General features: G+C 44.3%; 1 protein-coding gene across 2 annotated transcripts in view; it reads right to left on the minus strand.

The window, feature by feature from the left end:
• RUFY1 (RUN and FYVE domain containing 1) overlaps positions 1-11,409 on the minus strand; it is a 59,461-nt gene extending 48,052 nt beyond the window's left edge. For both annotated transcript variants that reach the window (XM_043585511.1, XM_043585508.1), the window contains exons 1-2: positions 11,101-11,409; positions 543-716 (exon numbers count right to left, since the gene is read on the minus strand). In XM_043585511.1, the coding sequence (XP_043441446.1) occupies positions 543-716; positions 11,101-11,386 (460 nt within the window). In that variant the 5' untranslated portion in view covers positions 11,387-11,409. The remainder of the gene's footprint in view (positions 1-542; positions 717-11,100) is intronic.
• Positions 11,410-12,743: the final 1,334 nt, after the last annotated feature.

The following is a 12,743-nucleotide window of genomic DNA, read 5'->3' on the forward strand; positions in this document are numbered from 1 at the left end:
CTAGTAGAAACCCATGTTGCTTCCTTGAATTTGTAGCATTTTGTAATTAAGTTTGTTTCTGCCTTTACTGTCTGGTCCTCTAGAACTGTGCTGTCAGAGGTAGTCAGTGGCCACATGTGCTACTGAGCACTTGAAGTGTAGCCAGTGCAATGGAGATGTAAAACACAGTGGGTTTTTAAGCCTTAGTATAAAAAAGAATATAAAAATCTCATTAATAAGGCTTTTAAATATTGTGTGTAAAAATCATATTTTGGATATACTGGGGACAAAAAAGTATGTTCTTAAAATTAATTTCACCTGTTTATTTTCACTTTTTTTTTTTTTTTTAAACGTGACTAGTAGAACAGTAAAAATTGCACATGTAGCTGACCTACCAGACAGTGCTGCTCTAAATGTTACTTATTGAGGGCAGGGACGCTTGTCGGTTTTGTACACTGCTGTTATCCCAAGCACCAAGAACAATGTTTGGCACTGATGAATGCCTGCTGAGCAAACAGCTAGCCCGAATTTCCACGCCCCCGAACGCCCCCCCTCAGGCTCACCTTTCAGCCCGTGTTTGAGGCAGTGCTCCATCACTACAAAGAATTGCTGCAAGGGGGCATGGTCCGCATCCAGGCTGCGGCCCAGGCTCAGGGCAGACTGGAGCAAGACTTTGACGCTGAGTTTCATCATGTGCATCAAGTTGGCACGCTCCTCCATCATCTGGCACTTGGAAGCTGTTGGGGCACAAACAGGGACAGCTTCGTTAGTGGGCTGAGTGTGTTTCCGGGTGAGGACTTTAGATGCAGGGCAATGGATGGAAGATCGTCCAGGCGGGGCCAGGCAATCCGTTCTGAGCACGGACGTGCGGGAGGACGGATAACTGGGTTTCGCAGTCAAACGGCCTCTGATCCCTGGAGGTCATAGATGCACCCGGGAAGCCTAAGCCGCGGGTCAGTTTCCCGAGACCTTTCCCAGGCGGCTCCGCGCGTTGCTAAGGCGACCGTCCTACTAAGACTTGCCGAGATTGGCCTTTCCCACACCCAGTATTCCATTTTTGACCAATGGAAGGGGGCAAACTCCAGGAAGCCCCGCCCCAAGATAGAAGGCGAGCTGGGGGGGGGGGGGAGAGCGTTCCGCCCCTGAACACTCCAATTGGACGAGCCCAGCTAGAGGCCACGCCCACGAAGCTCACGGGCGCCATTTTGCATCCTCTGCCCGAGTTCCCTTCGTCTTCAGCCTGTTCAGAAGGCCAACTGAACCGGCTTTTTTGTCCCATGGTGTCAGCCCAAGTGTCTTCGGGGAGGCCTCTGCCCCTCAGTTCCAGACTCAAATTCTCGTTGTTGCCCGTCAACTGTTGCCCACAGCTACTGGACACTTACGAGTTTTACATTTGTGGGTAAAACCGTTAGAATCAAAAGAACTGCTACGTTTCCATTTCAGCTCCATTAACGTCGCTTTGTTTTGAGAGTAAAAAAAGGTTTGTTGGCTGTATCAGATATCCATGACAAATGTTTACCAGGTGTCCCCCTAATACCCAGGAACCTGTCATCCTGGAAATTAAAAATGTAGACTCCATGCTATTAACCGAGTCCTGGCAGAAAAAACAGAGCCGCGCGCGTCCCTCCTCACCCACGCCAACATTTAGTCTTAAATATTTGACAACTGGATGGGCGAGGGAGTCGTATTATTTTAGTTTGTAGCTGTTGATTACCAATGAGGTTAAGTAGCTTTTCATGTTTATCCTCTCCTAGTATTCTGTGAATTGCCTGCTAAATCTTTTACGCTTCTCGCTGAACTGTCTTATTGATCTGTATAAATTAATAGTGATATTAATCTTTTATAGCTGTTTTATTTCACGGTCATTAATATGAACATAAAGATAGCTAAAAGAGCACATCATGTATAGCTTAAATTGAAAAGAACTACATAATGAATTATGACCGTGAATTACTTTCAGAGAATCCTATGTATTATATTTATAAATTCGAAAACTTTAATGAACTGGATGATTGGCAAAGGAAATAAAAATTGTAAAACCTCATTAAGAGGAGGGAAGAACCCTGAGTGGAGCAATAAACATAGAAGCAATTTGTAAAGATTTACTGCTGAAGAAGGTACCACGCCCAGTTCTGTAAACCACACTGGTCTTCTAATCACAATACATATCCAGGATTCCTGCGCAGGGCTACGCAAGCCCAGGAGCTTGAAGGAAATCCGTTTCCAGCTCAAGTGTGACAGTTCCACAGGGCAACCTGATTTGAAAGAGGGCTTCAAATACCTCCGTTCTGATCTTAGTACTTTCTAATTGAAGTTCTTTCCAGCTTATCTGTTACCTCTGGCAGAAGGCTGCGTTCAGAAACCACCCCCTCAGGCAAAAAGGACTGCCCTGAGCCAGCAAGACCCCACGTGACTGACTCGAAGACCAGGATAGACTTGACCTTTACTGTCCACCTGTCTGTACTCACCGGCCTTTGTCCCACATTTTGCTTATACAAATCTGTATTTTCAGCACTTTGTAAATCGCTTTTGAAAGGCTAGTCTACTGTCTTCCCGGTGTTGGCCTCATGGAAATAAATTCCTTTCTGCTTCACCACCCATTGTCTCTCTGCCTTTGGATTTTGTCAGTGGTGAGTGCCCGAACCTGGTGTGTTTTGAAACCCCGGAGGCCAGTGCTCTTGAACCTCTGTGCCCTGGATACAGATTCCCTCCCTATCCCACATCTTCCTTTTTATGCATTGACGTGGGGTCCACAAAGTCCCACACACCAAATGGAGGTGAAGCCTTCTTTGATAATTCATCAAATCATCCAAAACATGAAGAGCTTCCAACCTCTCATTGCTTTATTGTACTTAGTTAAGGAAACCTAGTCTTGGGGGAGAGGGAAGGTCTCTAGCTCTCTAATGGGTATCCCAAATTTAGAAAGTTATAAATTTTCCCCTACAAATACATGTAATTACTCTCATCCAGTCTCAATACTCCTCCCTAGGATATACCATTAACTTGATGGACATGTGCCATAAATTAAATAGGCCAAAACTGTAGCTCCATGTTTTCAATGAAACTGGATTTGAAGTACACATAAACTATGTCTTTTTGTCAAAAAATGTTGTATTAGCAAAGCTGTAATGAAATAAGCAACACCTAGGTGTCCCCAACTGTTTTGAGTGTTGTGGTCTAAACATGTAACTAAATGAAAGAATTACAAGTATAATTTTCACTTGATAAGTCTTAGTAAAGCCTTAAAAATGTGTTTTTATTTTTAAAAATTTATTTATTTTGAGAGAGAGAGAGACTGCACAAGTGGGGGAGGGTCAGAGACAGAGGGAAGACTGAGAATCCCAAGCAGGCTCTACACTGTCGGCGCCGAGCGACTGTCAGGCTCAAACTCACTAAACCATGAGATTATGACCTGAGCCGAACCCAAGAGTCAGCTGCTTAACCGACCCAGGCACCGCAAGCCTTTAAAAAAAAAAAAAAAGTTTACTTATTTTTGAGAGAGAGTGAGATGGGGATGGGCAGAGAGAGAAGGAGACCGAGGTCTAGGAAGCAGGGTCTGCACTGACAGTTTGAGCCTGATGTGGGGCTCAGACTCACAAACCATGAGATCATGACCTAAGCTGAAGTGGGATGCTTAACTGACTAAGCCACCCAGGCACCCCTTGGTAAAAACTTTTTTTAGGGAACCTTTTTTTGGTAACTGATCAGTCTCCTTTATTCTATATCATCCTATTAGAGTTTTATTATTTTTACACAGGCACTGTGAAATGCTTAAGATATAGATTACTAAATAAAAAAATTAAAAAGAGATCTCAGTACAGAAAATACATTTAATAAATTAAAGTAAAAACCAAAGATCTGGGGAGATCCAAGAGAGCAAAACAAGCCTTAACCAAAAACGTCTGGAAATACCCAAGGAACTAGTCTTTTGACCCATATTCTCTTGGCTTCCAGTGACCATATTTAATAATAAGCACATCAGCCAAAAAAGGGCAACAAATAGTTTAATGGTTTAAAAGATAAGCAAATGTATACTTATTTTGTACTGTACCAAGTGCTACTTTCAATAGATCCATTAAAATAAATGTTAGAAATGTTAATAAAAGTGATGGTTGCTCAATCCAAATTAATGTTAGATATACAGTTTATAGCATTTTATTACTGCTAGTGTTTTAAATCTGTATGGACAAATTCAAGTACTTCAGTAGTTTCTTACACTTTATAGAAAACCTACCACAGTTTCAAATGCTTTTCAGCGTAAGTATCTTAAGAAATATCATAAATAATTGTTCGAATGTTAACTAGGTGCTATGGTCCTAAAACAGGCCACTTCCAAAAAGTCTAATAATTATGGATTATCATAGTAAGGAACTTTTTGAGAAACTTCTTTAATATGGCTGAGTTGTGTCCTTTGCAAGTCAGGTGATTTTCTTTTGCTTTGAACAAAAAGTAACAAAAAAATAATTTTTTTTTTTTAATTTTTTTTTTTCAACGTTTATTTATTTTTGGGACAGAGAGAGACAGAGCATGAATGGGGGAGGGGCACAGAGAGGGAGACACAGAATCGGAAACAGGCTCCAGGCTCTGAGCCATCAGCCCAGAGCCTGACGCGGGGCTCGAACTCACGGACCGCGAGATCGTGACCTGGCTGAAGTCGGACGCTTAACCGACTGCGCCACCCAGGCGCCCCCAAAAAAATAATTTTTGACAATAGATCAGTGTGATTTGGGGCACACAACTTGGAAGGAATTAAAAAACTTGACAACATTACTATGACAAGATTATTCATTTCTATTTCTTTTTATATGATCCAGGCTTCTCAGGGATCACATCTATAAAAGACCAAAACACAGGAATAAAACTGATGCTGAATCCTATCATATTTTATCAGTAAATCACATACTTTCATCTACAGATACATGCTAATGCAAAGAACCAAACCAGCTCATTTAGAGAATAACAAGAAATTATATCCTTTTGTCAACTTATCATTTCTAATTATTTTAATGGTAATTCATTCCAGGAGAAAAATATTTTATACACTTAGAGCTTTAGTCACAAGAAAAGTTTACTGAATTTTAATTCATTTACATTTGTTTCTGAAATGTATGATAGAATGAACAATAACATTTTTAAAAACATATGGAAGTGGATGGGGCACCTGGGTGGCTCAGGTGGTTTAGTGCCCAACTCTTGATTTTGGCTCATGTCATGATCTCATCTGAGATTGGGCCCCACAGATGGGGCTCTGTCAGTGCAGATTCTCTCTCTCCCTCTCTCTCTCTCTCTCTCTCTCTCTGCCCCTCCCCTGTTCACACATTCTCTCTAGATAGATAGATAAATAAATAAATAAATATTAAATAAACAAACATTAAAAAAAATATATATATATATGGATGGGACACCTGGGTGGCTCAGTCTGTCAAGCATCTGACTTCCAGTTCAGGTCATGATCTCATGGCTTGTGGGTTTGAGCCCCATGTTGGGCTCTGTGCTGACAGCTCAGAGCCTGGATCCTGCTTCAGATTCTGTGTGTGTGTGTCTCTCTCTCTTTCTCTCTCTGCCCCTCCCCTGTTTGTGCTCTGTCTCTCTCTCTCTCTCAAAAATAAATAGACGTTAAAAAAAAACAACATGGAAGTGAAACGGAAATTCAAGTTTAAGGAATAAAGGGACAATGTACAGTTTTTAGGGGTGCCTGGCTGGCTCAGTCACTAGAGCATGCAACTCTTTTCTTTTTTTAATTAATTTTGAGAGAGACAGAATGAGAGCAGGGGAAGGGCTGAGAGAGGAGAGAGGGAGAATCCGAAGCAGGTACCAAGGCCAGTGCACAGAGTCCAATGAGGGGCTTGAACCTACAAAACCATGAGATCATTACCTGAGCCAAGATCAAGAGTCGCCGCTTAACCCACTGAGCCACCCAGGCACAAGAGCAATGCAACTCTTGATCTCAGGGTTGTGAGTTCAAGCCCCATGTTGGGTGTAGAGATTACTTAAAAATAAAAAACTTTAAAAAAAGTAAAGTTTTCAAATAACTTATTTATTTTTAAGATGGACAGTAGTGCTTATCAAATCATTTAGATATTTACATACCACTTAAAGAATGATGGATGTAACACTTTTATTTTAAAAAGCCAGTACTTAACAATAAGCCAGAAAACATATTACAAACTTTAAAATTATGATGAAGAATTTTATATGTTAGCTTTAAAAGCTGAAGATTTTTTGGGCGGGGCGGTCATGTGAGAAAAACATGTGAAGACTAGTGTTTTAGGTGATATGAGCTGGAACCCTGTCACCGTTCCTGGGTACATGGCTGGGTCCCATCCATTGTTCTCTTCATTATTCACCTGTTTCCATTCGTGCTCAAGTCAGAGAGCTAGGCAAAATGTGAAGTGGATCTTTTCTTCCTTTTTAAAATGTTTATTTTTTATAGAGAGCACGAATGGGGAAGGGGCAGAGAGAGAGGGGGACAGAGGATCTGAAGCAGGCACTGCGCTGACAGCAACGAGCCCAATGTGGGGCTCAAACTCGCGAACCGTGAGAACCTGAGCCACCAGGCGCCCCTTTGAGCCATTCCATCTCTCAATTTTAATAGCTTTGTGACTCTAGCCAAGCTGGTCACATCTCTCTAAGCTGCATTAATAATAGTTCAGCACATCAGCACAACACATGGAACATCACAAAGTTCTACACTTCCTGAATTGCCAAATAAGTGGTGTGTTCAGGGATCCCGAGCTTGACTCCTGCACAGGGGCCAGGCCTGGAATAGAAACGAGTGCAGCTCTGGGAATATGAGCTGGAGGGAACCTGTGGCCCAACCTCCAGAGGCAGCTGGAGATGTTTGTTTTTTAATTTTTAAATTTTTTAAAATGTTTATTTATTTTTGAGAGAGACAGAGACAGAATGCGAGTGGGTTAGGGGCAGAGAGAGAGGGAGACACAGAATCCGAAGCAGGCTCCAGGCTCTGAGCTGTCAGCACAGAGCCCAACACGGGGCTCAAACTCACAAGCTGTGAGATCACGACCTGAGCCGAAGTCGGAGGCTCAACTGACTGAGCCACCCAGGCACCCCTGGAGATCTGGATTTTTATGTAAAGCCTGCAAATTGACTAAAAAATCTTTTTGTGTGTTTTAATACCTTTATGCTATGCAGCATGAAAAAAAAAGCAACTTCCAGACACAGATGGCTCAAATGGCTGGCAGCTTGTTGTAACTTTTGGTGTAGAGTAAGGACTCAGAACGGGGAGTGGGCTGTTTGGGGTTTTTTGTTGTTGGCCTCTAAGTTATAGAGAAGTGAGTAGATGCTCTATAAATTTGAGTTCCGGGTAGCCCTTCGGTGTCTTGAAAGATCTTATAATGCAGTGTGATGAGGAAGATAACTTTGACACTTTCCCAACTGTCAGGAATTTTCACTCAGCATCTCAAGGGCTAACCTGAGTTCAGCAATGTGGAGTAGAAAAAGTTACTGTGCTTCATTCTAGAAGGAGTGGTACCAGTTGTGGAGGGCCATTTTGACACGTGGAAAATAAAATTGCCCATGGAAGAGAACAGACAAAGGCATAATACGTACCACCTGCCCGATGGCAAATATGTATGTAAATAATTATAAGATTTTGAAAGAGCGCCCTCTTTATTGGGTACCCACATGCAAGCCATTGTGCTGGACACGTTAACTCTTAGGAACATGCATACTTTGTCACCCGTCCATTAGGAGAAGGCATTACTCGAACAAGCAAGATGAAGAACCTGGCGTGTGTCCTGTGGTTTGTGAGAAAACTGCGTGGGGAGATGAAAGCATACATGACCGCTCACTGAAAGATACGACAGGCCTGGGGACAGTTCCTGTGCAGGAGGACATACTCTATCTACACTGAATGATCTTTTGCACGGTTTGATTTCTTTTTTATCACCTGCACTTATTACTTAAAACAACAAAGAACCAGGGGCACGTGGGTGGCTCAGTCGGTTGAGCCTGACTTTGGTTCGGGTCATAATCTCACAGTTCGTGGGTTCAAGGCCTGCATCGGGCTCACTGCTGTCGGCGTGGAACCTGCTTTGGATTCTCTGTCCCAATTCTCTCTGCCCCTCCCCGACTCACACTTTCTCAAAAATAAACATTTATTTTTTTAAATGTTATTTTATTTTTGAGAGAGAGAAAGAGTGCAAGAAGCAGGGGAGGGGCAGAGAGAGAAGGGGACAGAAGATCTAAAGCAGGCTCTGTGCTGACAGCAAAGAGCCCAACATGGGGCTCGAACTCACGGGGACAGTGAGATCATGACCTGAGCCGAAGTTGGGTGCTAAACCGACTAGGCCACAAACATAACTGCCTCTCAAAAATAAACATTAAAAAAACAACAACAAAGAACTGAAACAAGACAACTACACGATCACTATGGCATTCTGTGCTAACAGGCCCCACATGGGATAACACTGTAAAACAAGTATTTGAAGCATTCTGCAATAATCCACATTTGCCTTTAACCTAGATCATCAAAAAAATTTTTCCCTGGCAGGAGTGCCGCTCACATTCAATTTCTGCTCTTTTGCTGTTCCTCTGAAAAAGCTCTGCCCTCACTGCTTGTGGAAACACATCAAAGAAAGAAAAAGAGATGAATGAGGTGGCCCTTGCCTGGCCCTGGCTGAAGTGGTGGCCATGGTTTTGTCCTGACCTGCTTTTCTGAAGCCTCTGCAGAGCCTGCTGCCCAGTGTCCATTTCCTTTTCCCTACCCTCACTCCTGTCCTATCTGATGGCTGCCAATTCTATTACATCCGGGACTGGCCACTCAGTTCCCCACGCTGCAGCCCTTGGTAAGCCATGTTCCCAACTGGTGCCAGAGCTAAGTGGCAGTTACTCATTTAATATTTTCTTTAAAGTGGCTATTTAAAAAAAAAAAAATCCACGTATACCATGGCATTTTGCTTATAAAGGCATTGAGGCATTTAAGTGTTGTGACTAAGAGCATGGTTCAAGACTTGGTTCAAGTCCTGGTCTGTCACTTTGAAGTTAAATAGGTCAAGTTACTTCTCTTTTATTCAGTTTCCCTCTTTATAACGGGGACAATCACATGGGGCCAGCTACACAGGTGGAAGTATGGAAGTCAATCTCCCCTTCCTGTGGTCCTAAGGGATTGCAATTTCCTGCAGAGATGAAGTCGGTATCTGGTTGGGTGGGCAAGAGGCCCCTCAGTCCTGCCCTGAGATACGGAGGGCACAACCCCAACCCTCCCTGGACCAGCAGTAGTCATGGAGTGGGGTCAGGGAGGGGTAGGAAGAAGCCCCAGGGCAGCCTGAGTGGGCTATGGTGGCTAAGAACCTGTCCCAGGGAGGCTGGGGGACCACACACGAGCCCGGCTCCAAGGCCCCTACATACTTCTTTGTTCCAACATACTTCACTTAACAAAACACATGAAGATGGTAAGAATTTAAAGTACGGGGCACTTCTGAGTAGCTGGATGACCACAATGATCAAAGTCTGCATTAATGCACACCAGGAAGTCAGTCCTGCTATCACCTAGGGTCTTTATGCAAGTTAAATGAATGAACACAAGTACAGATCTAAGACCTGGCATCTACTAAGCACAATATAAGTGTTGGCTATTATTGATAACACTACTATGGATTGAAAACAAGTATTTTTCAAATATGCATTTGTTCAACAAGTATTTATTATTATTCTGTGCTACATGCTATTTTAGGCACTGGTACATTTTATTTATCAGTGAACAGCAGACATTTTATTATTTGCTTGCTATGTGATCTCAGATGCCTCCAGAACACCTCATGCCTTGACTTTAGGGACTAACCGCCAATGGCTGGGTATACAATCAAACAGTCACAGGTGTGGAGCGCCTGGGTGGCTTAGTCAGTTGAGTGTCGGACTTCGGCTCATGCCATGATCTCATGGTTTGTGAGTTTGAGCCCCGCACTGGGCACACTGCTGCAAACACAGAGCCCTCTTCAGATCCTCTGTCCCCCTCTCTCTCTGCCCTTGCCCTGCTCGAGTGCTGTCTCTCTCTCTCTCAAAAATGAACATTAAAAGAACACAAACCCAAGGTGTGTGCAAAGGTAGTGAGCTAGTGGGAACTAGATTGTTGAACAGGCTCCCTCATTACCTTCTAGTCCTACTTTCCCTTGCAAGAGTCTCAAAAAAAGTCAGTTTTTAAACTTTACTCCTCAATCTTTCTTAACTAGTGAAATTCTCACAATTCACTATGTTGGTGTCAGTGATGACTTCTACAGCACATTTACCGATAGACAGGAGGGAATCAAGAAACTTCAAAGGCACATCATTAGGATTCTTAGCAGTACCGTCCTTGGCCAACTGCCCCACAGCACTTTCTATGAAGATGGAACTGAAGTTTTAATTTTAATTTAACATTTAAACATCACATGTGTGTAGTGGTTACTTTGTTGGTTAGCACGGCTCTAAATACTTGGCTTTATAGGGCTTCCCAAGTCACACCCTTAAATGATATTAATGATATTATGATATAATCATTTAGTATTTTCATTCATCTAACATGCTCAAACTCTACTCCAGATAATAAGGGCTGAAAAGGACTATAACAGGTCACTGGGTGAATCAAAAAATCCCTATTGCACACTCTGGGAAATGGGGTGATTTGTGTCCATCACAAAGCGAGTTGACGACTCGGCTCGAAGGGAACTATCGCCTCCTGACTTCCTCCTGGGAGCTTTGACTCCCGAGTGAGTCGGGATGCGCGGTCACACCCAGAGGCGTGAGCCGGGCAGGCTTTTCGAGGTTTACAGCAGACAGCAGAACTGGATTCAGTTCTCAAGTACTTTTAAAATACAGACTACCTTAAACTCGTACATTTTGTTGAAGTCCACCAACGAGAGTAAGGAGGTTGTCTGGGGGAATACAATTAGAAGAGTCTCGTTAGGGGAGTAGCCCAATCTCAGACCATCCAAATCCACGTTATCTATTTTGATTTGGCTTGCACGGTATAAAGAAAACAGACGAGCAGTTGGGCGTCCTAACAGGTTGGTTGTGAACAACTCGTCTAACAGGCTAAGTAGGTTCAACTCCCTCGCCAGCCCGGCTCCACGGCCAGCCACCTGTCCCGCGGGAGCGCGCGGGGCGCGCCCCTCCGCAGCCTACCTGCGCGCGCCGCGCCGTCCGCGCCTCCGTCCGCACCTCCCAGTCCCGCGGCCGCGCGCAGCGCGCTCCCGCAGCTTGCCGACAGGTTGCCAGTGGCCTTCCGCGCCAGGGTCAGGATGGGCGCCGACCAGCCCTCCGGCCCCACCCGCGGCTTGGCCGCGCTCCGCAGCTCGCTAGGGCTAGGCAGCTGGCTTCGGTCCACAATCTCGAACTCTTCTCCCGGCTCCGGTCCCGGCGCCTGCTCCGGTTCCCGCCCCGCCGGGCAGCCACTTTCCCCGTCGGCCATCTTAGCTGAATCACGTGGCCGCGACGGGCGGAGGACTCGGCGCGGGCGGATGCGCGGGCGGGTACTCTCCAGCCAACTCTGCCTCCTCGGTTTTGGGTTGTTTTTTTTTTTCCGTTCGCGAAGTTCTTCTTCCTCTTCACTGCCCCCCTTTCCCTTCTTTAACCTTAAAACGGCTCAGGAGAGTACAAATCATAACATAGAAGCACCCCTATTCCCACCAGTCGGGAGGACTTGTGTCCAAAAAATTACTCTGGTGCTTTCTCCCCTAACTGGGGTGCCCCCAGCCTGGCATAGAACACAGCCCCCATGGCTTTGGGTTTCTTTGTGACACTATTTCCTCTTTTTAATTTTCATTTCATGATTTATTTTTTCTACTTCGTCACTTTTCTGCAGCACTCTAGAACAAACCCTAGGAGGACGGGTAAGGAAACGGACAGACAAGGCAGGAAATCAGGATTTTTATTTAAAGAGCCCCAAAACTATAAATGACGGGTTGGCAGGACTGGGAATCAGAAGGTCCAGATTCTATTAATTAGTTAACTGGGGGTAATAAGAGAACCTGCCTGGTTGTTAAATAAGATTTTGCAGAGGGGAGCACATGGCAGACGTTATCAGTTAATGACCAGTGTTAGTCAACTGTGTGGCTTGGGCAACACATTACCCCCTCGCAGGAAATCACTCCCAGTCTGTTTCTTCACTTGGAAAAGAAGGGAATTTCACTAAATAGGAACATTTCATTAGCATTTGACACTCTTTGCAAAGTGCCACACATGGGCCTTATCAAACTAGGAGAACCCTGTGTTTGGTTCCCAGAGCGTTTAAATCTTAAATTAAAAAAAAAAAAAAAATGAAGTTGGGGGCCTGGGTGGCACAGTCGATTGAGCGACCGACTTTGGCTTAGGTCATGGTCTCACTGTTACTGAGTTCCAGCCCTGCATCACTCTCCCTGCTGTCAGTGCAGAGTCTGCTTCTGATCCCCTGACTCCCTCTCTCTCTGCCCCTCTTCAGCTCATGCTCTCTTAAAAATGAAAAAACATTAAAAAAAAAATACGAAGTTGTTGCAGATATTTAGAAATTAAAAGATTTGGCATGGGAGCGCCTGGGTGGCTCAGTCGGTTAAGCGACCGACTTCCGGTCAGGTCACGATATGACAGTTCGTGAGTTCGAGCCCCGCGTCGGGCTCTGTGCTGACAGCTCAGAGCCTGGAGCCTGCTTCACATTCTGTGTCTCCCTCTCTGCCCCTTCCCTGCTCATGCTGTGTCTCTCTCTGTCTCAAAAATACATAAACATTAAAAAAAAATTAAAGAAAAAAAAAGATTTGGCATAAAAACCTGGATTTTAGCTCTTTTGAAAAGTT

The sequence above is a fragment of the Prionailurus bengalensis genome, chromosome A1, assembly GCF_016509475.1.
Source record: "Prionailurus bengalensis isolate Pbe53 chromosome A1, Fcat_Pben_1.1_paternal_pri, whole genome shotgun sequence".
In the NCBI taxonomy this organism is placed as follows: domain Eukaryota; kingdom Metazoa; phylum Chordata; class Mammalia; order Carnivora; family Felidae; genus Prionailurus; species Prionailurus bengalensis.